The sequence below is a fragment of the Salvelinus fontinalis genome, chromosome 30 (assembly GCF_029448725.1).
Source record: "Salvelinus fontinalis isolate EN_2023a chromosome 30, ASM2944872v1, whole genome shotgun sequence".
NCBI lineage: Eukaryota > Metazoa > Chordata > Actinopteri > Salmoniformes > Salmonidae > Salvelinus > Salvelinus fontinalis.
Genome location: NC_074694.1, coordinates 36,601,881 through 36,628,900, shown reverse-complemented (window position 1 = coordinate 36,628,900; position 27,020 = coordinate 36,601,881). Strand labels below are relative to the sequence as shown.

General features: G+C 47.1%; 1 protein-coding gene across 4 annotated transcripts in view; it reads right to left on the bottom strand.

The window, feature by feature from the left end:
- Positions 1–1,467: 1,467 nt before the first annotated feature.
- LOC129829154 (serine-rich coiled-coil domain-containing protein 2-like) overlaps positions 1,468–27,020 on the bottom strand; it is a 106,329-nt gene continuing 80,776 nt past the window's right edge. For 2 of the 4 annotated variants that reach the window (XM_055890729.1, XM_055890728.1), the window contains exon 10: positions 1,468–7,596. In XM_055890729.1, the coding sequence (XP_055746704.1) occupies positions 6,838–7,596 (759 nt within the window). In that variant the 3' untranslated portion in view covers positions 1,468–6,837. Of the gene's footprint in view, positions 7,597–18,763; positions 18,804–20,403; positions 20,492–27,020 lie in introns of all 4 variants that reach the window. The other 2 variants (XM_055890730.1, XM_055890731.1) reach the window with 2 other exon arrangements.

Here is a 27,020-nt window from a genome sequence, read left to right as displayed (position 1 = left end):
CGATGTTGCAGCTGTAGAACCTTTTGAGGATCTCAGGACCCATACCAAATCTTTTTAGTTTCTGAGGGGGAATAGGCTTTGTCGTGCCCTCTTCACGACTGTCTTGGTGTGTTTGGACCATTCTAGTTTGTTGTGGACACCAAGGAACTTGAATCTCTCAACCGGCTCCACTACAGCCCCATCGATGAGAATGGGGGCGTGCTCGGTCCTCCTCTTCCTGTAGTCCACAATCATCTCCTTAGTCTTGGTTACGTTGAGGGAGAGGGTGTTATCCTGGCAACACCCGGCCAGGTCTCTGACCTCCCTATAGGCCGTCTCGTCATTGTCGGTGATCAAGCCTACCACTGTTGTGTCGTCTGCAAACTTAATGGTGTTGCAGTCGTTCCTGGCCATGCAGTCGTGGGTGAACGGGGAGTACAGGAGGGGACTGAGCACGCACCCCTGGGGGTGCGAGGATCATCCTCAGTGTTGAGGATCAGCGTGGTAGATGTGTTGCTACCTACCCTCACCACCTGGGGGCGGCCCGTCAGGAAGTCCAGGATCCAGTTGCAGAGGGAGGTGTTTAGTCCCAGGATCCTTAGCTTAGTGATGAGCTTTGAGGGTACTATGGTGTTAAACACTGAGCTGTAGTCAATGAATAGCATTCTCACATAAGTGTTCCTTTTGTCCAGGTGGGAAAGGGCAGTGTGGAGTGCAATAGAGATAGCATCATCTGTGGATCTGTGTGTGCGGTATGCAAATTGGAGTGGGTCTAGGGTCTCTGGGATAAAGGAGTTGATGTGAGCCATTACCAGCCTTTCAAAGTGCTTCATGGCTACGGACGTGAGTGCTACGGGTCTGTAGTCATTTAGGCAGGTTGCCTTTGTGTTCTTGGGCACAGGGACTATGGTGGTCTGCTTGAAACATGTTGGTATTACAGACCTAATCAGGGAGATGTTGAAAATGTCAGTGAAGACACCTGCCAGTTGGTCAGCACATGCACGGAGCACACGTCCTGGTAATCCGTCTGGCCCCGTAGCCTTGTTTGTGTATGTTGACCTGTTTAAAGGTCTTACGTCGGCTACGGAGAGCGTGATCACAGTCGTCCGGGACAGCTGAGGCTCTCATGCTTGCCTCAAAGCGATTTAGCTCACCTGGTAGGCTCATGTCACTGGACAGCTCACGGCTGTACTTCCCTTTGAGTGAATGAACACAGTCATCTCTACCCCTAGACCCATCTCATCCTTGCCCGTCGATCCCTACACTCTTACCACCCTCACCCAAAACCACTCATGTCCCACCACTTCTCTTACTGTACAAACCACTCATGTCTCTCTTATCCAAGCGTCTCGTCCCCTTATCCCCATCCCAAACCACCACTGACTGCATCTCTCCTTGGCTCCTACCCTCTCATGCCAACCCCAGACCTAAACACTTCCTTTTCCCACCACATTATCACTGTGCACACACACACACACACACAGTAGATTGGGTGCAGTCTTTATTTGAGCGCTCAGCCACTCCGTAGCCTCAGAGACATCACAGCAAATAGGGTGGGGAGCAGAATCAAAACAAGAAGTAGTTCAACACGTTTAAGTTCATTCATTCATATTCAGTCTCAACACAACCATTTAAAGTGCATTTCAGATTGAGCTGTTTCTTTTTTGACAAGCTCACAAGAATTCAGTGACAATTACACAGATATAGATATTGGATATCATAGACATAAATAATTAGTATTGTGTACAACAGTATGCTCTCAATCGTTAATCGTATTGCACATATTAAATAACAGTATAGCAAACATGGAATTAAAACAGAAGTGGCAGGAAGATGAACACAAAATACATGAGGAAACACAACCGATCCTCTGAGCAGAGTCCCTCCGTTTTAATTTCCTGTCATAGGTGAGGAAAATAAGTTATACAGTACAATGTACAGTCAATGTGATGCTAGCGAGGTGAAAGAAACAGGACAGTAGTCATACAGTACATCTGCCATATTGATTAGTATATTCAAAACAGACTCATGGAATGGAGTTTAAGTTCACCGCAGTGATGTCAGACGACAACAAAGCAGAAGATTATGGACCTGAACCCAGTCCTCACTGTCCATAAGATAAGTGGCCAGGACTTTCTAATTACCAAGTGACCTGACCAGAAGAATAGAATACATTTAAAAAACTGGGGTAGTGATAGCCCAATTTTTCTTTGGCAGGTCACAAGGTCTGGAAAAACTCTCGGCCCCAACATCTGTGAAATGGTGATTTACTTAAGGAGAGTCCTACTTCTCCAGAATTAAGGAGCAGTGCACAGGAGGGGGGGGGGGGGGGGGGGGGGGGGGGACAAATGCCTTCCAAATAGCCCCCTATTCCCTATATAGTGCACTACTTTTGACAAGGGCTCATAAGGCTCTGGTCAAATTTAGTGCACTATAAAAGGGAATGGGGTGCCATTTGAGATAATGAGGAACATTAAACATGAATTGAACAGATCGTAATGAGCAGCAAACACATGCCTCTGTTTACAATGTAATTTCATGAATTAAACTGTTAAAAAAAACAGAGGAAAAAAGTTAAGAGCTTAAAACTGAGATTTGTTCTAAATTCGGGAAGAGACGAACAGCACAGCGGCAGATCTACTTAAGACTGCTCACAAGGACAAGGGGGCACACCAGAGTGCATTGAGACGGCAGCAAAGCAAATCTGAACACTTGAAATTCAAAACGTCAGAGCTGAGACAACACTGGAAGCATAGCGTGGCCTGCTTTTTTGAATACAGAGGATGCTTCTGTAGTGAGACAGACACAAACAGGTTTGCCCTTCCCAGTCAGAACGGGTTGTCTGTGTGGGACAGTGAATACTAAGTGAGGTCGGCTTGCTAACATCTGATAGCCTGGGAGAGCATAATACATCCCTGTGTTGAACCCTGTAGAGGGGCGGAGGGAGCCCCACTGGCAGCCAGATGCAGCAAGGAGTGGGATTCACCTGTGAACCCAAGGCAGACCTCCTTCCTCTTTCAGCAACACAGCCGGGCAGTGGGACCAAGCTCCAGAACCACACTCATCTACATAACAAAATGTTATGTTCAGGACTGCGGGAAAGGAAGTCACAAAAGCAGGCACTTCTGTAATACACAACAACAGCAAGAGTGCTTTACGGTGAATACTGCTACGTGATGCTATCCCAATGCAGTCTTTTTGAGGGCAAGTTATTTATTTGACATTTGTTTAATCTACATACCATAATATGGTAAGCCAAGCAAAGCTAGACAACCAAAAAATAATAATGCATGACTAACAAATCACAACCCTTCTCGATAACTTTAATTCACTCCAATTTTGGGGGTTTTGGGTGAGAATTTCTCAGAGACAAACATGTTAGGGCTTCTGTTAAGATCTCGTTAATATATATATTTTTTTTTTATATTCCTTCCCCCTGAACATTCTAAATCCTTTAAGTCAAGGACTCTGACTGTCAAACAGGAATTGATTAAATTAATCTCTTCCTCATCCAGACAAACCTCAAATAGTTTGTTTGTTCATCATTGAAGAGATTAAATGTATAAAAAGTATTTGGTTCTTATCGGGGTGGGATTGGAAGCAGCCGTGCATTCCAAATAGCAGAGTTGATTTGGGGTGACGTTTTTCAGGTCCTGAGGCAGATTCAGACCAAGGTGATGTTGTACGCATGCGTTGTAGGGTTTCTGCGGAAAGCACTTCAAAACGCTTGACAAAAACCGATAAGGTGAATCCTCGTGATGGCCATTATGGGGCATGGCTTGCAATCATTTAGGAATGGGAAGACAAATACTTGGTGGCAGCAAAACAAGTGCTTCAGATATCAAGTACCCTTACATCTGGCTTTACATATGCCCATAACGAGAAGGGTTCATGGAGGCAACCAGCTCATTGCCCATGACTATGTACCACTGTGACTTATCTTCCATGACTAGAGCACAACTGTGTTGCATAGAAAAACATGTTAAAGCTTTAGTTGGGGGAAGACGAAATGCCAAATTAAGTTACAGAAATAGGCATTTCTATTCTCGTCTTTTGAGACCGTTTTGACTGGGTGACGTTCCGCTCATTCTACAACGTACACGCAGCCAACTGAATTGGGATCAAAAGATCAGCTATGACATCAAGGAAGTAAGGACCTGATAGGTCAAGGGTACAAATGGTGCCCGTTGTCTACTACTTAAAGCTCTCAAGGACTTAACATAGTAACAGACCATGATGGCTTTGAAGAAAAGCAAATGAGTCATTGTGTCCCTCTCCACCCTGCTTGACACTCAGACTTACAATGAGTGCATCACGGTGGGTCAATCACCTTTTGAGGAAGGAGTGAGAGAAGTAGTAGTGGGGGGGGAAAAATGGAGGGTTAAGTCTCAGCGGATGTCAAAGGAGCATGCCTGGCCCTGCTATCGACAGGGACACATTGAGCGTGTACGTAACCCACTCGAGATCCTCACACCCCTCCACCGTGCCACTCAGCCGTGTTACCATGCCAACTGGATCCGACTCAGAATCATTACGGAATCACGCCACCAGCCTCTGCATTACACCAGCAACATTGTTTCATGCTAGGAAATTATTTATCTTTCTTTCTGTCCCCTTCCATTCAGGGACCTGGCCTGAAGCACGTCTGCTGTGTAGTTGGGCTGAGAGGCTGAGCTCTTCTCTGGTGCAGCCTCATTAAGGTAGCATGTGGGTGACCCTCTACCCACAGACCAAACTAGACGTGCTCATGATGGAAGCACGAGGGGAACAAAGAAGGCTCAGAGAGCACCAATTGCACAAGATGGCTCCTCTGATCTCTTTGTTGTCCCCGTGTCGCAATCAAACTGCACCACCACACAGACAAAGACAGATACAGACTCACGGTAGACAGAAGGGTACAGTGCAACATAAAGCTACTTTTGAGAGTGCACTTAAAAGCGTAAGGCATTCTCAGGGTACAAGGCAGAAATAATAAAGGTGTTTCAAAACCAGAGAACACAGGAGGCTGCTGAGGGGAGAACGGCACATAAACCATTTGTTTGATGTATTTGATACCATTCCACTGATTCCGCTCCAGTCATTACCACGAGCCCTTCCCCCCCAAATGAAGGTGCCACCAACCTCCTGCCACCAACATAATACTGGCTGTGTAGCGAGGGGAACTTTAAAACATCACTCAGCAAGTAGAATCCCCCCCCCCCCCCCCAGTTTAGCCAGAGGGACAACATCTGATGTAACTAACTAAATTCTCTAGTCTATACAACCAAATGTTCCCCTTCAAGTCAAAAGGGATTCTCTGTTCCTGTAACCGTTCCACTGTGTTATATTGTCTTAATCCCTCTACCACACTGTTACACAGAGATTATATCAGGTAAATTAAAGTTCCTGTCTACAGAGAAATCAAAGTTATACTAAGCCCAACCACTACATACAGGCAGTAAGTAAAGCTTGGCTTGACATGAACTTTCTAAGCCACGTCTCCTTCAGACAAGACTGATTTTTACTTGTCCGAAAATTCAAGTGTTTATCTATTTGTAAGGTTAAAATATTCAGTGTTCATGGAAAATCTTGACAGGATAGGAATTACTTGTCAATTAAGCTATTAAAAAATATATTTTCTTAAGACTTTGGCAGAATTACATGGCCAGTATTGAATAGGAGAGGATTTTAGCGCTTGCGAGACGGTTTTACAACCGGAGTATGCAGCATTGGTTTCATCAACTGCGCGCCCCTATCAACTGCGTGTCCGACATTTGCGGTTATACACGAGCGCAGGTGGAAATATATTTTAGGCCATCACATTAATACATGCTAATAGCTAAATAGTTAAGTAGAGAACAAGCCAATCTACACAAAATGGCTGTTGCATGACATTACTTTACCTGCTGCGCAAATGCAGCTCTCCTCTGACAAGGTGATGCAAACTTTTCACGCATTTTCATTCTCGACCAAAAATGAGCTATAACTGGGCAAATAACTCACTAACTAGCAATGAATATCAACATGTGCACATGCGGCTTGCTTTGATCTCAAAAACGCATCTCGTGACTGCATGATTGAAAGATCGCTTGTGCCTGTCAATGCAGGCCTACAATAATTATACTTTAAAGCGCTCTGCAGAGATTAGGAGGACACTGGTCCAATTCTGATCGGATTCGCCTAATTGTTTCAGTGATTTTTTTTATGTGTCCATTCAGACAACTTAAATCTATATTCTTCATAACCAATTTTCTTTTTTCTTACTTGCCCCGGGAAAGCGGACAAGCATTAATGTTGAGCCCTGTAAAGTTCAAGCCAATTGAGTATGTATATGTAACCCTAAATGCTATATTGAGGCCAGATAATGCTAATAATGTGTTCCTACGCATGTTCATTATCTTGGGAAAAGTTTGGGCCAGAAAGTAAAGTTGCAATTGTAGCTTGTTGGGGCTGGAGGGAATAGAAAGTTAAGCATCCTGCCAGTTCCCACTTTGAAACAGAACTTCACAAAAACAATCTATTTATCTGCGCACAGACAGATAGTGTTGAAGCAAGTTTTTGAGGGGATAAACAATAAGCTGTTTTGCTTGACTTCTTCATCTGAGACGATATCAAATGTGTACATGGAACAATTTTTTTTTTTTACCTCAAATGATTCTTATTGGAAGAGGTTAGATAAAATATTATTTTGGGTTATCTATTAAAGGACATAACCTATAAGTCTGCATGTCATCCTTTCTCACAGGGTAGACATGGTAACCTTACTAAGGGGAGGTCGGAAGCCTCTAGAAGAAGTCTGATCTTTTGGGTCTGAGTGGGTAGAGGGTGGTGCTGAATGGCCTTACTAGAGGGCACTGTTTGAGAATTTTGAGAGAGCAATCAGTGGCCCTTTGGCGTGGGGAGTCGTAAGAGGCTGGGAGGGCCTAGACCTCTGGCCTTGAGCCCACCACTCTCTGGTTCTCTGAGGCCTGGAGTCTGTCTGGGTGCTCTGGTCCGGGGGAAGGTGGGCAGGGCAGGGCCCAGAAAGGAGGCAGAGGACTGGGGTGCGGAGCTGTAGCAGGGTTGACCTCTGGAGGCAGGAGGGAGCAGACTCAGCCGTAACTGTGGAGCTATGTGGCCCGGCCTGAGACCACCCCCACCCTGGATTCCTCTCACCACCCTGGGGAAGCCTGCCATGGACATCTGGGTGGTGGTGGTTGTGGTGGTGGTGGGGCCTTCATGTGGCCTCTCAGGGATGGAGGCTTTCTTCAGAGAGCCGGGGGACTGCGGGAGACGAGGGGGAGGGATCCTTTTGGCTGAGTCCAGCCTGAGTCTTGATCCAGGGTGAGGAGGAGAACATGTCCGGCCCTCCGGACCCTCGGAGTCACTGATCTTCAGCTGGGTGCTGAGCAAAAGGCTGAGATCTTCTGGGCCAGGGACACAGCCAGCAGGAGGGGTGGAAGCAGGGCTAGGGCAAGCCAGGCCAGAGCAGGAGCTGTGCTGGGCCCTGCTGGCCAGACTGTCCCCCCAGCCACAGCCAGGGTTAGAGGAGGCTGGCTCACTGGGGGCCTCGGTGTGGGCTGAGTTTGTTAATCTTTCCTGGGAGTGGGGTTGGTGCTGCCTGCTGGGCCATGGCCTGGAAGGCTGTAGTATTTGAGGCTAGGGGAGGAGAGAAACATACGTTAAGCATCTAAAACGGTATATAAACAAAACTATAGCTAGAACCATTGTACTCCATCATAACAAAAATAATCAACTCTAAATCATTTCTGTTCTTTGGCTTTTGAGACAAATATTTTGTACAGTCTATTATGCCTAAGCAATGTTTTTCCCAAAACAGCAGTGTCAGTCTCTTGACAGTTGCACAACAAGCCCACAATTCCCACGAGGCTGTACAATGTGTACCGTAACGCCTCTCCCTTTTCTTATGAAGGTAGAGAAAGAAACAAACTGCGCCACATTCAACACATGAAACGCCGTTGGAGATGGCGCTTTTGATTCCGGGGACTCTTTGGAGTCTGCAGCCAGGCTTGTCACAGTGCTGCTGCGTGCTCCAGTACAGTAGTCGCAGTCTCTCTGCACTTATTAGCCATGATGTACCGCTGCAGAGGCTGGGTAGGAGAGGTCACCAGCACCATCAAAAGAGCCCTCCTCCTGCCTGCAGACTCGCTCGCCTGACTGCACGTTGCTTCCTCCAATGACAAATAAGGCTGACATAGGATGGCAGTAGCTCTCCCGGGCTGTGTCTGGCCACCAGTCACCAGCGTACCAAGGTGCCCTGGCGTGCCGCCATGCCAGCACATCCTTAATTAGTGTAAAGGTTAGCGTGCACGCCAGGGCATCAGGGGCCTACTTCAGCCCGCTCATTAACATTTAACGCTGCTTTTTGGGTGGGGAAGATGGCGGCTGCCCGGCCTCATACACACCTACCTGTCAGTCAAACCATCACACAATATATATATAAATAAAAGAGAGAGAAGCAGTAGACAGGCTAGCTGACTCAAAGGGAATTATTCTGTCAGATGACTCGTTTGTTTGGAGGGTGGGAGTTGGAGGCTGGCCAGGGCAAGAGGAAGGTGTGTATTTATCACAGCTGAAAACACGACAACAAATCCCCATGGAGAGGAAAGGTAAGGACTTAACTGCCTTTTTCGGGGCGTTTATCGGCATGGCCGATTAATTAAGGCCGATTTCAAGTTTTCATTTTCGGTAATTTTTAAACGCCGATTATGGCCGATTACATTGCAATCCACGAGGAGACTGCGTCGCAGGCTGGTCACCTGTTACCCGAGTGCAGCAAGAAGCCAAGGTAAGTTTCTAGCGAGCTTTAAACTTATAAAAAACAAAATCAATCTTAACATAATCACTAGTTAACTACACATGGTTGATGATATTACTAGTTAACTAGCTTGTCCTGTGTTGCACTCAATCACAGCCCACTTCGCCAAAAGGGTGATGATTTAACTAAAGCACCATCGTTGCACCAATGTACCTAACCATGAACATCAATGCCTTTCTTAAAATCAATACACAAGTATATTTTTTTTAAACCTGCATATTTAGTTAAAAAAAATTCATGTTAGCAGGCAATATTAATTAGGGAAATTGTGTCACTTCTCTTTTGCGTTCAGGGCAAGCAGAGTCGGGATATATGCAGCAGTTTGGGCCACCTGGCTCGTTGCGAACTGTGTAACGACCATTTCTTCCTAAAAAAGACCGTAATTAAATTTGCCAGAATTTTACATAACATTGAAGGTTGTGCAACGTAACAGCAATATTTAGACTTAGGGCTGCCACCCGTTCGATAAAATATGGAACGGTTCTGTACTTCTCTGAAAGAAACAACGTTTTGTTTTCGATATGATAGGTCATTAATATGGTCAAATCCAGAAACAAAGGCTCGTATTTCTGTGTGTTTATTATATTATAATTAAGTCTATGATTTGATATTTGATAGAGCAGTCTAACTGAACGGTGGTAGGCATTCAAACTTTACTGCGTTTGCCAGCAGCTCTTCGCAATGCTTGAAGCACAGCGCTGTTTATGACTTCAAGCCTATCAACTCCCGAGATTTTGCATTATTTAAACCAAATTCAACAGGTTTCCTTATTTATTTGAGACTAATTAGATTGTATTTATGTTCTATATTAAGTTAAAATATTCAGTATTGTTGTAATTGTCATTATTAAATATATATATAAAAAATAAGTTTAAAAAAGAATCGTCTGATTAATCGGTATCAGCTTTTCTGGTCCTACAATAATTGGTATCGATAAAAAAGGTTGTTTGGGGCAAATCAAATACAACACATTACTGAGTACCATACTATTCATACTTTCAAGCATAGTAGTGGCTGCATCATGTTATGGGTATGCTTGTAATCATTAAGGAGTGGGGAGTTTTTAGGGTAAAAAATAAACGTAATGCAGCTAAGCACTGGCAAAAACCTGGATCAGTCTGCTTTCCACCAGACACTGGGAGATGAATTCGCCTTTCAGCAGGACATTAACCTAGAACACAAGGCCAAATCTACACTGGAGTTGCTCACCAAGAAGGCAGTGAATGTTCCTGAGTGGCTGAGTTACAGTTATGACTTAAATCAGCTTGAAAATCTATGGCAAGACTTGAAAGTGATTGTCTGGCAATGATCAACAACCAATTTGACAGAGCTTGAAGAATTTAGAAAATAATAAAAATGGGCAAATACTGTACAATCCAGGTGTAGGAAGCTCTTAGAGACTTACCCAGAAAGACTCACATTATGTTGGGTACAATAAAAGGCCACTAAAATGTGCAATTTTGTCACAACAAAATTACACCGATGTCTCAAGTCCTGAGGGAGCTTGCAATTTGCATGCGGACAGCAGGAATGTTCACTAGAGCGATTGCCAGATAATTGAATGTTAATTTCTCTGCCATAAGCCGCCTCCAACTTATTTTTAGAGATTTTGGCAGTACGTACAATCGGCCACACAACCGCAGAGCACGTGTATGGCGTCGTGTGGGCGAGCGGTTTGCTGATGTCAATGTTGTGAAATGAGTGGCACAAGCTACGGACAACAAACACATTTGCCTTTTATCTATGACAATTTGAATGCACAGAGATACCATGATGAGATCCTGAGGCCCATTGTCGTGATAATGCAGGCCCCATGTCACAATCTGTTCACACTTCCTGGAAGTGTCCCATTTCTTCCACGGCCTGCATACTCACCAGGCATGTCACCCATTGAGCATGTTGGGGATGTTCTGGATTGTCGTGTACGACAGCGTGTTCCAGTTCCCGACAATATCCAGAAACTTCGCACAGCCATTGAAGAGTTGGACAGTCCACAATCAACAGCCTGATCAACTCTATGCGAAGGAGATGTGTCACGCTGCATGATGCGAAGGAGATGTCACGCTGCATGAGGCAAATAGTGGTCTGATCCACACGTCTACTTTTTTTTTAAGGTATTTGTGACCAACAGATGCATATCTGTATTTCCAGTCATGTGAAATCCATAGATTAGGGCCTAATGAATGTATTTTAATTGACTGATTTCCGTATATTTCAACTAAGTCAGTAAAATCTTTGAAATTGTTGCATTTCTATTTTTGTTAAGTGTAAATATCTGTATTTAATTTTCGATAAATGTGCAAACATTTCTAAACATTTTATTATGGTGTTGTCACGATCGTGTGGCGGATTGACGGACCAAAATGCAGCAGTTGGAAAATAAGCCATCTTCTTTATTAACACCACGAAGATGAACACGACACAAAACTCTATACAAACTAACAAAACAACAAAACGACCGTGAAGCTACAAACGTTGTGCACAAACATACAGGCTACTAACGTTCTTACATAGACAATTACCCACAACCAATGAGAGCCTATGGCTACCCTAAATAAGGCTCCCAATCAGAGACAACCGAAATCAGCTGTCTCTAATTGGGAACTCATTCAGGCCACCATAGACTCTCCTAGACAACTAAACATACATAGAAAACACTAGACACTTGTACTCCACACAAACCCATATACTATACAACAACCCATAACCCCTTTACCATATAAACACCCAACACCAACAAAACATAAACATTCCCCATGTCACACCCTGACCTAACTAAAATAATCAAGAAAACAAAGAATACTAAGGCCAGGGCGTGACATAACCCCCCCCTTGAGGCGCGAACTCCGGGCGCACCATACACAGTCTAGGGGAAGGTCTGGGTGGGCTTCCCTTCACGGTGGCGGCTCCGGCTCTGGTCGTGGTCCCCACTTCACCACAGTCCCTAACCACCTCCTTAGTTTCTTCAAAATAACCCCTCTCCACATTAATCCCATTGCATTAAGTGGGAGTTCCGGATTAAGGGCCAGTACCAGGGTAAGGGGCAGTACCAGGATCAGGGGCAGTACCAGGGTAAGGGGCAGTACCAGGGTAAGGGGCAGCACCAGGGTAAGGGGCAGCAACAGGGTAAGGGGCAGCACCAGGGTAAGGGGCAGCTCCAGGGTAAGGGGCAGCTCCGGACTGAGGAATGGCAGCTCCGGACTGAGGGACTGCAGCTCCGGACTGAGGGACTGCAGCTCCGGACTGAGGGACGGCCCATGGCTGGCTGACAGATCTGGCTGCTCATGGCTGGCTAACTGATCTGGCTGCTCATGGCTTGCTGACGGATCTGGCTGCTCATGGCTGGCTGACGGATCTGGCTGCTCATGGCTGGCTGACGGATCTGGCTGCTCATGGCTGGCTGACGGATCTGGCTGCTCATGGCTAGCTGACGGATCTGGCTGCTCATGGCTAGCTGACGGATCTGGCTGCTCATGGCTAGCTGACGGATCTGGCTGCTCATGGCTAGCTGACGGATCTGGCTGCTCATGGCTAGCTGACGGATCTGGCTGCTCATGGCTAGTTGGCGGCTCTGGCAGATCCTGTCTGGTTGGCGGCTCTGGCAGATCCTGTCTGGTTGACGGCTCTGGCAGATCCTGTCTGGTTGACGGCTCTAGCGGCTCCTGTCTGGCTGGCGGCTCTAGCGGCTCCTGTCTGGCTGACGGCTCAGTGGGCTCATGGCAGACGGGCGGCTCAGTGGGCTCATGGCAGACGGGCGGCTTTGCAGGCTCATGGCAGACGGGCGGCTTTGCAGGCTCATTGCAGACGGATGGCTCAGATGGCGCTGGGGAGACGGATGGCTCAGATGGCGCTGGGGAGACGGATGGCTCAGATGGCGCTTGGCAGACGGGCAGTTCAGTCATTGCTGTGCAGACGGCAGACTCCTGCCGGCTGAGGCGCACTGTAGGCCTGGTGCGTGGTGCCGGGACTGGTGGCACCGGGCTGGGGACACGCATCTCAGGGCTAGTGCGGGGAGAAGGAACAGGGCATACTGGACCCTGGGGACGCACATTAGGCCTAGTGCGTGGGGCCGGAACTGGTGGTTCCGGACTGGGGACACGCATCTCAGGGCTAATGCGGGGAGCAGCAACAGGATGCACAGGACTCTGGAAACGCACAAGAGGCTTAGTGCGTGGTGCCGGAATTGGTGGTACCGGGCTGGAGACACGCACCATAGGACGAGTGCGTGGAGGAGGAACAGGGCTCTGGAGACACACTGGAAGCCTGTTACGTGGTGTATGTACTGGTGGCACTGAACTGGGGCGGGAAGGTGGCGCCGGAAATACCGGACCGTGCAGGCGTATTGGCTCCCTTGAGCATTGAGCCTGACCAACCTTACCTGGTTGAATGCTCCCCGTTGCCCGACCAGTGCGGGGAGGTGGAATAACCCGCACCGGGCTATGTAGGCGAACCGGGGACACCATGCGTAAGGCTGGTGCCATGTAACCCGGCCCGAGGAGACGCACTGGTGGCCAGATATGTAGGACCGGTTTCATGACATCCGGCTCAATACTCAATCTAGCCCTGCCAGTGCGGGGAGGTGGAATAACCCGCACCGGGCTATGCACACGTACAGGAGACACCGTGCGCTCTACTGCGTAACACGGTGTCTGCCCGTACTCTCGCTCTCCACGGTAATTACAGGGAGTAGGCGCAGGTTTCCAACCTGACTTCGCCACTCTCCCTTTAAGCCCCCCCCAAAGAAATTTTTTGGGTTTTCCCACAGGCTTCCTACCGCTTCGTCGTGCTGCCTCCATTCGCCGGTATCCCTCCTCGCACTGCGCCAGAGAATCCCAGGCGGGCTCCGGCACTCTCCCTGGGTTGATCGCCCACCTGTCGATCTCCTCCCACGTAGTGTAACCCAGATCCTTTGTAGGTTCCTTTTCCTGCCTCCGAGCTAGCTCCTCATATCGCCGCCTCTCTGCTTTCGCTGCCTCCAGCTCAGCTTTGGGGCGGTTATATTCTCCTGGTACCTCCCGGTCTAAAATTTCCTCCCATGTCCATAAATCCTTGTATTGCTCCTGTTGCCGCTGGTCATGCCGCTTGGTCCTATGGTGGGTAATTCTGTCTATGTAAGAACGTTTGTAGCCAGTGTGTGTAAGTGCACAACGTTTGTAGCTTCACGGTCGTTTTGTTATTTTGTTGTTTTGTTAAAGTGTTTTTGTGTCGTGTTCATCTTCGTGTTATAATAAAAGAAGATGGCTTATTTTCCAACTGCTGCATTTTGGTCCGTTAATCCGCCACACGATCGTGACAGGTGTATTGTGTGTAGATGGGTGAAAGAAACAATTCAATCAATTTTGAATTTAGGCTGTAACAAAATGTGGAATAAGAATAACTGTAAATGCAGTTCTTCTTTTGATCCGTTGCACAGTGATCTGTGTACATAAATGTTCACATGTATAGCTTTGAGCTTCGACATCTCAGCAGATCAGACGCCTCAAAGTTTAGCCTTACCAGTCCTCAATTTATCACCACCATTCATTGACTATGGAGATGAATTCAGTAGTCGACACTGCCATCCGCTGGCCGCCGCTTTGCACTACACCACCGTGCCCAGATTATATTTAAGTAACTTAGCAGACCATTTTATCCAGAGCGATTTACAGGAGAAATTGAGATTAAGTGCCTTGCTCAAGGGCACAGACAGATTCGCACCGGGATTTGAACCGGCGACCTTTCTGTTACTGGCTCAACACTCTTAAAACGCTAGGCTAACTGCCACTAGACCTAGCCCATCCTCTGGCACTGTGCTTAGAATCATTTACACACCACACTCCCCCTTATGTATTGGGCCGATCTCTGGCTTTAATGTCAATGCTGCTTTGATGGCCCTGGGGCTATTTCAACAGGAAAAACATTTTCCCCTAGAGTCCAGATAGTCAGGTACAGCAGGGACAGGTTCAGTCAGCAGGGTCCGGGACCTGAGAGTAGATGAAGAGAGAAGAGGGGCCCCTGGCTCCTTTAGTAGTCTGCAGACTGACTGAAGGGGAGGGGGGGGGGTCTGGCCCCTGGACGAGGCTCCATAAATAATGGATGACAACTCAAGGGGATTAGGGAGTGGCAGCTAACGACAGGTGACACAGCTCATCGTAGCAATGGAGAGGAGGAGAGAAGGCGGACAAGTTCTTGCCTGGTTTAGATCTTATCTGTCGCAAATACACTGCTCAAAAAAATAAAGGGAACACTTAAACAACACAATGTAACTCCAAGTCAATCACACTTCTGTGAAATCAAACTGTCCACTTAGGAAGCAACACTGATTGACAATACATTTCACATGCTGTTGTGCAAATGGAATAGACAAATGGAATAGACAAAAGGTGGAAATTATAGGCAATTAGCAAGACACCCCCCAAAACAGGAGTGATTCTGCAGGTGGTGACTACAGACCACTTCTCAGTTCCTATGCTTCCTGGCTGATGTTTTGGTCACTTTTGAATGCTGGCGGTGCTCTCACTCTAGTGGTAGCATGAGACGGAGTCTTAACCCACACAAGTGGCTCAGGTAGTGCAGTTCATCCAGGATGGAACATCAATGCGAACTGTGGCAAAAAGGTTTGCTGTGTCTGTCAGCGTAGTGTCCAGAGCATGCAGGCGCTACCAGGAGACAGGCCAGTACATCAGGAGACGTGGAGGAGGCCGTAGGAGGGCAACAACCCAGCAGCAGGACCGCTACCTCCGCATCAGTGCAAGGAGGTGCACTGCCAGAGCCTTGCAAAATGACCTCCAGCAGGCCACAAATGTGCATGTGTCAGCATATGGTCTCACAAGGGGTCTGAGGATCTCATCTTGGTACCTAATGGCAGTCAGGCTACCTCTGGCGAGCACATGGAGGGCTGTGCGGCCCCACAAAGAAATGCCACCCCACACCATGACTGACCCATCGCCAAACCGGTCATGCTGGAGGATGTTGCAGGCAACAGAACGTTCTCCACGGCGTCTCCAGACTCTGTCACGTCTGTCACATGTGCTCATGTGCTCAGTGTGAACCTGCTTTCATCTGTGAAGAGCACAGGGCGCCAGTGGCGAATTTGCCAATCTTGGTGTTCTCTGGCAAATGCCAAACGTCCTGCACGGTGTTGGGCTGTAAGCACAACCCCCACCTATGGACGTCGGGCCCTCATACCACCCTCATGGAGTCTGTTTCTGACCGTTTGAGCAGACACATGCACATCCTGCTGGAGGTCATTTTGCAGGGCGCTGGCAGTGCACCTCCTTGCACAAAGGCGGAGGTAGCGGTCCTGCTGCTGGGTTGTTGGCCTCCTACGGCCTCCTCCACGTCTCCTGATGTTCTGGCCTGTCTCCTGGTAGCGCCTGCATGCTCTGGACACTACGCTGACAGACACAGCAAACCTTTTTGCCACAGTTCGCATTGATGTGCCATCCTGGATGAACTGCACTACCTGAGCCACTTGTGTGGGTTGTAGACTCCGTCTCATGCTACCACTAGAGTGAGAGCACCGCCAGCATTCAAAAGTGACCAAAACATCAGCCAGGAAGCATAGGAACTGAGAAGTGGTCTGTGGTCACCACCTGCAGAATCACTCCTGTTTTGGGGGGTGTCTTGCTAATTGCCTATAATTTCCACCTTTTGTCTATTCCATTTGCACAACAGCATGTGAAATTTATTGTCAATCAGTGTTGCTTCCTAAGTGGACAGTTTGATTTCACAGAAGTGTGATTGACTTGGAGTTACATTGTGTTGTTTAAGTGTTCCCTTTATTTTTTTGAGCAGTGTATATCAGTTTGTCTCTGTGGATGGTTTGTCCTCTGACAAGTCAATGCAAAGTTTCGGTGTTCCTCAAGGTTCCATTTTAGAACCACTATTGTTTTCAATATATATTGCTAGCTTTTGATGAGGTCATTTGGAAACACAATGTCAACTTTCACTGCTGTGCAGATGACACACAACTGTACATTGATGAAACATGGTATTTCAGACACATGGATGGCGGCACATTTTACTTTTACATTCGGACAAAAGAGATGTTGTTTGATCTGACAATCTCGTTTGTTGTACAGTCTTTTTTTTTTTAAATAAACCCTGAAGGATCTCATTGTTACTCTGCACCCTGATCTCGCTTTTGACGAACACATCACAAATATTTCAAGAGTAGCTTCCCCCCCATCTTTATAACATTGCAAAAAACAAACTTGGGCTAAAAATGATGCAGAAAAGCTCACCCATGATGTTCTCTCTTCAAGATTAGACAACTGCAATGCTCTACTTTCCAGCTACCCAGATAAAGCACTAAATAAACTTCAGTTAGTGCTAAATACAGACGCTAGGATCTTGATTAGAACCCCCCAAAAGGTATCCTATTGCTCCAGTGCTAGCCTGGCATCCTGTTAAAGCTAGGACTGATTAAGGTCTTACTCTGTCTCAACCTTTAAGTTTGACCTGAAGACTCATCTCTTCAGTAGGTCCTATGATTGAGTGTATTCTAGCCCAGGGGTACGAAGGTGAACGGCAGGGCACTGGAGTGATGAACCACCCTTGCCGTCTTTGCCTGCCCTGCTCCCCTCTCTCCACTTGGATTCTCTGCCTCTGACACTACTACGGGGGCTGAGTCACTGGCTTGCTGGTGCTCTCCCATGCCTTCCCTAGGCAGGATACATCACGTCTTGCCAGGCTTTTTACGCTATACTCCACTTAAGTGGGTTGAGTCACTGATGTTGTCTTCCTATCCGGTCTTGCGCCCCCATCGGGCTCGTGTGGTGGGGGAGATCTTCATGAGCTATACTCCGCCTTTTCTCAGGGTAGTAAGTTGGTGGTCTATTGATATCCCTCTAGTGGTGTGGGGGCTGTGCTTTGGAAAAATGGGTGGAGTTTTATCCTGCCTGGTTGGCCCTGTCTGGTGTATTTCGCCTGTCTTATCTGGTGTCCTGTGTGATTTTAAGTATGCTCCCTCTCTCCCCTTCCAGTGAACTTGAGCCCTAGGACAATGCCTCAGGACTACCTGGCCTCAAGGCACCTGGCTGTCCCCATCCCTAGTCCATCTGGTCGTGTTGCTGATCCAGTTTCTGCTGTTCTGCCTGCGGCTATGGAACCCTAACCTTTTCACCGGACCTGCTGTTGAGAGAGTCTCTCTCTGCCACTCTCACACACACACAGCACCTGCTGTCTCGACCGCTGAATGATCGGCTTTGAAAAGCCAACTGACATTTACTCCTGAGGTGCTGACCTGTTGCACCCTCTATAACCACTGATTATTATTTGACCCTGCTGGTCATCTATAAAACGGTTGAACATCTTGAAGAATGATCTAGCCTTAATGGCCATGTACTGTTATAATCTCCACCGGCACAGCCAGAAGAGGACTGGCCCCCCCTCAGCACCTGGTTCCTCTAGGTTTCTTCCTAGGTTCCTTCCTTTCTAATGAGATTTTCCTAGCCACCGTGCTTCTACATCTGCATTGCTTGCTCTTTGGGGTTTTAGGCTTGGTTTCTGTATAAGCACTTTGTGACATCTGCTGATGTAAAAAGGGCATTATAAAATACATTTGACTGATTGATTCGACTGCTTTTCTGGCAAAAAAATATCTAACTAATCTGACTGGATTATAAATCGCTCTGGAAAGAAGCAGCTGCTAAATAACTACAAAGTCAAATATAGAAAGGTGGTCGATGCAAAGCCAGACCTGTAGGGGGAAAGGTGGAGTGGCTCGGGGGGGGGCGCGAGAGATAGAGAGCATAGGAGGAGGTGGAGGGTGAAGAATGGAGGAAGGAAGAAGATGTGAATTGTTGTCCGAGTGCGGGCGATGCAGGATGACCCGAAAGAAACACGTCAAACTGCACCAGGGAGGGAACAACACCAGACAAAGGATAGATACGGGCATCATCAGACCAGGACCAGGCATTCCTCGTCATGCAGATGGGATAGATGGAGGGAACAGAGGAAAGGAAGGAGGGATGGTTTTGAGAGAAATATGAAAGGGTACTGTACCACGCTGTATCGCTGATGTAATGCACAAGCTGTTCCACTCCTTGCCAAGGTCAGTGTGGGAGAGGCAGAGGGAGAGAAACAACAAGGAAGAGAAATAGGAGGAGAGCGATTTAGGTTAGGTTGATGGAGAAGTCCAGAATGGACGGAGGGTCATCAGTCCAGTCTTCATTAATTGGTTGATCACACACGGGTATGTTTTACTACACAAAGAGACTGAGGCATGTTTGGTACATGTGTACCATACACACACAAGCATGTTCATTAAGAAATAGACGTGTTCTGTGCAGTTCAATGACACACTAATCTCTCGTGGACAGAGGCAGGTATTGTAGCGTCTTTCAACAGACTGTGGGATACGAAGACTAACAAGGAACTTTGTCACTGATCATTTGGGCAAATCACAATTTCGGAAGGGGTGTTTGAATCTTTCAAAGTTCGGAGGGGGAGTTGACATTTGGCCCATGCCATGGCTGACAGTTTACTTTAAGGGGGGGTGGAGACTTCGTTAGTCTCGTTTCTCATGCATCTCCCCCCCAGAACCGAATCAAGCATCTGACTCAATTACTCCAGATTTTAGTTGTGTTTCCGAGACTAATGACACACTGACAGCCTTCAATTACTCACAGCGCAAACACCTGGAACACTCACACCATGCATAGAACACACAGTCACCAGCAGTTATCCTCTTCAGTTACTCCCTCTAGTTCCCGGTTGCTCCTAAAAAGAGCTATGGCATCACTCAACCAATGGAGGGTGAATAAAATTCATTAAAAAATGAGTTCAATTACAGAGGGAACTATTCACTCATTAGCAGATGCGCGTGGAATGTCTCTTGACTGAAATGTGTGGGATCAAAGCACCACCGCTCTGTCGAGCATGACGGAGAGAACAGCTGATTCGGGGCAGGGATGAAGAGAGGGATGAGGGGATGGAGGGGAGGGAGAAAAACAAAGGCTGGGGAAGTTTTGGGCCTGAGGTGATACGGCCCCATAGTCCTTGGCGACAGGCGTCTACCAAGTCCCAAAGATAGAGATCAAAGGGCAAAACGGAATGAATTAGCGGAGTTTCTCTCTCGCTCTCCATTTCGTCGTCATTTTCTCTCTTCTACTGAATCGCTCCATCCTTTTGGTCTTGACCCATTTCTCAGCATATTGTAGGTGTCACTGTGCTTTGGACTGCATTTAAAGAGACTAGTGAGGAGACTGGAGCACTTAGACTTTTCAGAGAGTTCTTACAATGAAAATGCCAAGGCTACACAATAACAGTGGGTGCTAGAGAAATTACTACCAAGGCAGATTGTGGGTCTCAAGTCTGCTCTACAGGTCAAGTATCGGACTGGAAGAGCCTTTCAACATGTCAGCCAATTTGAAAACTAGAAAAGTGGGTTGCGATGCCGACATGTAGCGAGCAACAGAGAAAACAAATCCGTGACCAATTGAGGCAGCAAAAAGAGAGCTAACTGGAGAGGATATAAAATGATAACTAGAAGGGAAAAAGAGAATTTGCACTTGCTTGATGCTCTAAGACTCTAGGGACTGAAGCAGGGTGGCAGGGTAATGGCATGGGGACACAGATGCGAGGCTCTATAGGGTATGGGTGGCGAGGGGTAGGGATGGGGGGGGGCGCTGTTAGGGACTCACTCTGTCTGCTGTGGTGGGGCATGCATGCCCGCAGGGTCCCCTGGTGAGAGCGCTGCCAGGGAGAGAGGAAAGGAGCAGGCAGAACACCCTGTGCAGAGAGAAGACAAACACCAGAGGAAATGACACACACCAGAGAACAAAGAGATAGACAGAGAGGATCGAACTCAGCCATCCCTCCGTGGAGTTGGTAAGTGAGTGATTGGTCTCCAGTCACACACAGGGATGGAATCTTAAGAGGAACAGAGGTTCCTGGCAACTAAGGATCACGGATTGGTGTGTGTGTGCGTGCGTGCGTGCAAGTGTGTCAGTAAAGTGTCTTCAGAAAGGTATTTATACCCTTTGGCTTATTCCATTGTTGTGTTAGTCTGAATTCAAAATGGATTCATAATTAAATGGACAAATAACCTATAAAATGACAAAGTAAAAAATATATTGAAAATGAAATATACACTGAACAAAAATAAAACGCAACAGGCAACGAGATTTTACTGCGTTACAGTTCATAAGGAAATCAGTCAATTGAAATGAATTCATTAGGCCCTAATCTATGGATTTGACATGACTGGGAATACAGCATTGCATCTGTTGGTCACACATACCTTTAAAAATTAAAAATAAATGTAAAAAAGGTAGGGGTGTGGATCAGAAAACCAGTCAGTATCTGGTGTGACCACCATTTGCCTCATGCAGCGAAACACATGTCCTTCGCATAGAGTTGATCAGGCTGTTGATTGTGGTCTGTGGAATTTTGTCCCACTCCTCTTCAATGGCTGTGTGAAGTTGCTGGATATTGGCGGGACCTGGAACATGCTGCCGTACACGTTGATGCAGAGCATTCCAAACATGCTCAATGGTTGACCTGCAGTTAGGGCCTTTCAACCAGACTGCGCCTGTACAGATTCATTTTGTATCGCTCAGAAAGATGGCAGGAATATGAGCATTCGCGATTTCAGCCTTTTTTGTTACGATACCGGCAGTCAGGTCAAACCCCTGGTGAGGACGACGAGCACGCAGATGAGCGTTCGCCGAAGTTTTCTGACAGTTTGTGCAGAAATTCTTTGGATGTGCAAACTCTGTTTCATCAGCTGTCCGAGTGGCTTGTCTCAGACGATCCCGCAAGTGAAGAAGCCGGATGTGGAGGTCCTGAGCTGGCGTGGTTACATATGGTCTGCAGTTGTGAGGCTGGTTGGATATACTGCCAAATCCTCTAAAACGACATTGGAGCGGTTTATGGTAAAGAAATTAACATGCAATTATCTGGCAACAGCTCTGGTGGACAATCCTGCAGTCAGCATGCCAACTGCACACTCCCTCAAAACTTGAGACATCTGTGGCTTTGTGTTGTGTGGCAAAACTACACATTTTAGAGTGGCCTTTTGTCCCGAGCACAAGGTGCACCTGTGTAATGATCATGCTGTTTAAATCAGCTTCTTGATATGCCACACCTGTCAATTGGATGGATTATCTTGGCATCAGAGAAATGCTCACTAACAGGGATGTAACAAAATTTTTCCCCCATTTGAGAAATAGACTTTTTGTGATTATGGAACATTTCTGGGATCTTTTATTTCAGCTCATGAAACATGGGACAAACACTTTACATGTTGTGTTTATATTTTATTTTTTGCATTTTGTGAATACTAATTTGCATAAGTATTCACACCCCTGAGTCAATACTTTGTATAAGCCCCTTTGGCGGCGAGTACAGCTTTGAGTCGTCTTGGGTATGTCTGTGTCAGCTTTGCACATCTGAATTGGGGATATTCTCCTTTCTTTCTTGCAGATTTTCTCAAGCTCTGTTAAGGTAGATGGGGAGTAGCGGTGAATAGCAGTCTCTCCACAGATTTCTTATGGGATTCAAGTCTGGGCTTTGGCTGGGTCACTCAAGGTCTTTCACATTCTTGTTCTGAAGCCATTCCAGCATAGCTTTGACTGCATGCTTGGGGTCATTGTCCCGTTGGAACGCAAATCTTTGCCCCAGTTTAAGGTCATTTGCACTCAAGCACATTCTCAATGATTTGCCTTCATTTTGGTTCCATTCATTGTTCCCTCTATCCTTACCAGTCTCCCAGTCCCTGCTGCTGAAATGCATCCCCATAGCTGTGCATTGTTTTCTCAAAACATAGCGCTTTGCATTCAGGCTAAAGAGTCAAATGTGTGTCTCATCAGACCACATAATCTTTTGCCTTTATGCTCTCAGAGTCTTTCACATGCCTTTTTGCAAACTCCAAGCACGCTGTCATATGCCTTTTTCTCAGGAGTGGCATCCATCTGGCATTTCCTATAGAGCCCAGATTGGTGAAGTGCTGTAGAGATTATTGTCCTTCTGGCAGGTTCTCCCATCTCAGCCTAGGAACTCTAATTCTGTCAGAGTGATCATTGTGTTCTTGGTCATCTCCCGGACCAAGGTCCTTCTTGCCCGGTTGCTCCAGTTCCTTGGACTTCATGGTCTAGTTTCTGCTCTGACATGCACTGTCAACTGTGGGAACTTCTATAGACAGGTGTTTCTTTCTAAATCATGTTCAAACAACTGAATTTGCCACAGGTGGACTACCATCAAGTTGTATTGACAGGGATGATCAAAGGTAATTAGATGCACCTGAGCTCAATTTGGAGCATATTAGCAGAGGTGTGTGAATATTTAGGTAAATGAGATTTCTGTATTTTATTTTCAAAACATGTGCACGAAATTCTAAAAACATGTATTCACTCTGTCATTACGGGGTCTTGTGGGTAGATGTGTGGGAAAATCTATATTTAATACATTTTGAATTTAGGCTGTAACAACAACATGTGGAATAAGTCAAGGGGTATGAATAATTTCTGAAGCTGCTGTAGATTAGAGCACCATACTCTCAAACACAGGTCACTCAGACACGAGGACCAGGGAGACAGGGGGGGATTAGTTTAGATGGACATTTCTCTCCAGCGCCTCAAATTGAGAAAACATGCTGGGATGGGGTGCAGCCACTAGCCTATTCCCCCCCTTGCTACACCCACACTAAATGTGGCACCACTGTCTCTCAGTCCATTCCTAGACAAGGTGCCTGCGATGTCTCCCTGTACAATACAATCACACTCACCCTCCACCGGTTCAGACGCACCTGTCAGGGAGTGATTTGACATGGGGGAGGAAGATGAGAAATGTAGACGACTAGGGTGACCTCTAAACTCATAGCTACCTGACATGACAGTGACAGGTACTGTTATTGAAGCTGCAAGAGGCTCAGTGAGAGGGGATTGGTTGGGTGTTGAGCTTACCTTTGCTTTGGGGGGGGGGGGTATGCGTCATTTGTGTACTGCCACTACAGATCAATTGTGCTCATTATGGTTGATGCCAGTTTCTCTGCAGTCTGGATAGACAGCATAATTTCACGAGCTCATTACAATGTCGCCTCTCTCAACCTTCCCCCCTCTTTCATCACTCTTTCTCTCTAACACACCATCAGTATTTCTCCAAGACACTGTTGCCTGTTCCATTTATCAGTATTGATTAATAGGACTATGACTAATCCGCTAGGGATCAGCTTTTTCTTAGAGAGAAAAAACCTTTTTGTTCTAGAAACCGTTGCCATGGTAAACAGGTGTAGCTGTGACAATGAGGAACATTGTCCCTTAGCTTCTGAATACATACAGCCTGATACGCAGTAGACCGACTTGACTTTGTGACATCACACAGACCGCAAAGACAATCTTGTCGTTTCCCATTGGTCCGTCAAGCCTGTCGCGCGGGGATGCCAAAGATGGAACCAAAGACACATTTTAGAATGTGGCTGAAATGCATAGCCGCAAGTTTTACGGGCTCTCCTGACCAATTCCGCTATATTGTGTGTTTGTTTGCACTGATCTGAACTTTTCTGTACATAATGTTTATGCCATTGTTTCCGGTAATGAAAATAGCTTCTGGACTTCAGAACAGCGATCACTAACCTCCATTTGAATGAAGATTGCTACTTCCAACCTAGTCGGTGGCGCAGGACATACTGCTAATCCCAGAGACTCAGAAGAGACAGCGCAAGATTGGCTGACACTCATCTAGTACTGGGTTGCCCCCCCCCCCCCCCCCCCCCTCCCTTTGCCTCCAGAACAGCCCGAATTCTTTGGGGAATGGAAACATTAGGTCCCTTGATATCAATTGAGCAAAGTGTGCCAGGAAAACATTACCCACACCATTACACCACTACCAGCAGCCTATACCGTTGGCAGAATGGGGCCATGGACTCATGCTGCTCATGGCAAATCCCGACTCTGCCATCATCCTGACACAACAGGAACCGGATTCGTCGGACCAGGCAATGTTTTTCCAGGACTCATTTGTACAGGTTTGGTGATAATGTGCCCACTTGAGTCATTTTCTTGTTTTTAGTTGATAGGAGAGGAACCCGGTGTGGTCCTCTGCAGCAATAGCCCATCCGTGACAAGGACCGACGAGTTGTGCGTTCTGAGATACTGTTCTGCACACCACGGTTATACTGCGCCGTTATTTGTCTGTTTGTGGCCCGCCTGTTAGCTTGCAGGATTCATGCCATTCTCCTTTGACTTCTCATCAACAAGTTTTCGCCCCAAGGACTGCCACAGACTGGATGTTTTTTGTTTGTCGCACCATTCCCCGTAAACCCTAGACACTGTCGTGGGAAAAGCCCAGGAGTGCCCGGACGTTTCTGAGACACTGGAACCGGTGCGCCCGGCACAGGACGATCATACCACACTCAAGTCACTCGTTTTCCCATTCTAACGATCAGTCGAACAGTAACCGAATACCTCAATGCCTGTCCAATCAGAGACGACGCGCCGAGTGGACGGCGATTTTAATGAAGGAAAACTGAAATCTGTCTTACCAAATTTCTACAAGCATGTCACCTGTGTACCTAGAGGCAAAACAACTCTAGATCTCCTTTACTCCACACACAGAGACACAGACAAAGCTCTCCCTCCATCGGGCAAATCTGACAATAACTCTGTCCTCTGGCTTCCTGCTTCCAAGCAAAAACTCAAACAGGAAGTACCCAATACGGAAGTGGTGGTGGGCCTGACCACCGGCGACGATCAGAGACCTGGCAGTGGGGTGCCAGGACGACAACCTCTCCCTCAACGTTAGCAAGACAAAAAGGAGCTGATCGTTACCTACAGGAAACGGAGGGCCGAGCACACCCCCATTCAAATTGACAGAGCTGTAGTGGGACGGTTTGAGAGCTTCAAGTTCCTCGGTGTCCACATCACTAAGGATCGATCATGGTCCACACACAACAACACGGTCGTCAAGAGGGAACGACACCTCTTCCCCTTAAGGAGGCTGAAAAGATTCGGCATGGGGCCTTCAGATCCTCCAAAAGTTCTACAGCTGCAACATTGAGAGCATCTTGACTGGCTGCATCACCACTTGGTACGGCAACTGCTTGGCATCCGACCGCAAGGCGCTACAGAGGGTAGTGCATCACTCGCTACTGGTAACCATGTATATAGCCAAGTTATTAGTCGGTATTTATAATTATTTTTACGTGTTATTACTATTTTCTCACTCTCTGCATTGTTGGGAAGGGCCCGCATTTCACTGTTAGTCTACACCGGTTGTCTACGAAGCATGTGACAAATACGATTAGATGGATTTGAGCTAGAAATACTAACTATGATTGGAGCTCGGCACTAAGAGACAGCATGGTGTGATGAATCCCGTGCCTTTGAGACAGAGATACTCTCAAGCCACTGACATTATGCCGCTGTCGGCTTGTGTGCTGACGCTCACACGCTACACTTTCCTTATCTCGAGACAGCTGGGAGAATATTGTGACCGTTTCCCTCATAACGGAAAAATCAAATGTCAGAGCTATCACGTTTCCTCTTCAAACAAAAACTGCAGCGGCTTACATACAAAAGGAGAAACAATTAAAGAAGACGGGAAAGGCTTTCCTTTCGGTGGCACCTGACTTATCTGTGTGCTGATGGGCACTTGTGTGTCTGACCATCTGAACGCTGGCGAATTCAATTAGAGTGGCGCAAGGCATGTGCCTTGGTGAACGCATCTACAGCCTCGCCCCGTCCTCTTATCTCCTCTTGCACCCCGGAAGCGCATGTTTCCAGCCCTAGTCCCAGCACCAAATCACCCCCCCCCCCCCCTGTCCCCCGTATCACCCCACTCGCTGCACACAACCAGCAACAACTTGTCCATTACCTTTTTCAGGTGAAGTACAAACCCAAGCTGTAAATCTGAACCAAACCAATTTCCCTACAGTTTCCCCATCCACACCTTATTCCAAAACGGCAAAGCAGGAGGGTGAATAAATCCAAATCATGGCGGGATACAAAAGTGACCAGAAGTGCACCGCCACCGGGTGCGGGTGTCTATGATTGAGCACCATGTCTCCCCGCCGTCCACCTCATGGCGCCTCTCACCGGTATATGCTGGTGTCCTTTGGCCAGGTGTAAAAATGAGACCCCTGTGCTGCGTTACTGGGGCGCATATTTCAAGCGGAGCCTTCTTTTTAAAATCTAAATTGCTGCCTAACCCAACAAGCATAACATAAAACAATAACATAACGGAGCGGCTAGCGGCGTGCAAAAGCGACTTCCGCGTTATTGCCGGTGCTACTTTGTTCTACGCTGGGCTTAGAGGTGCCCTT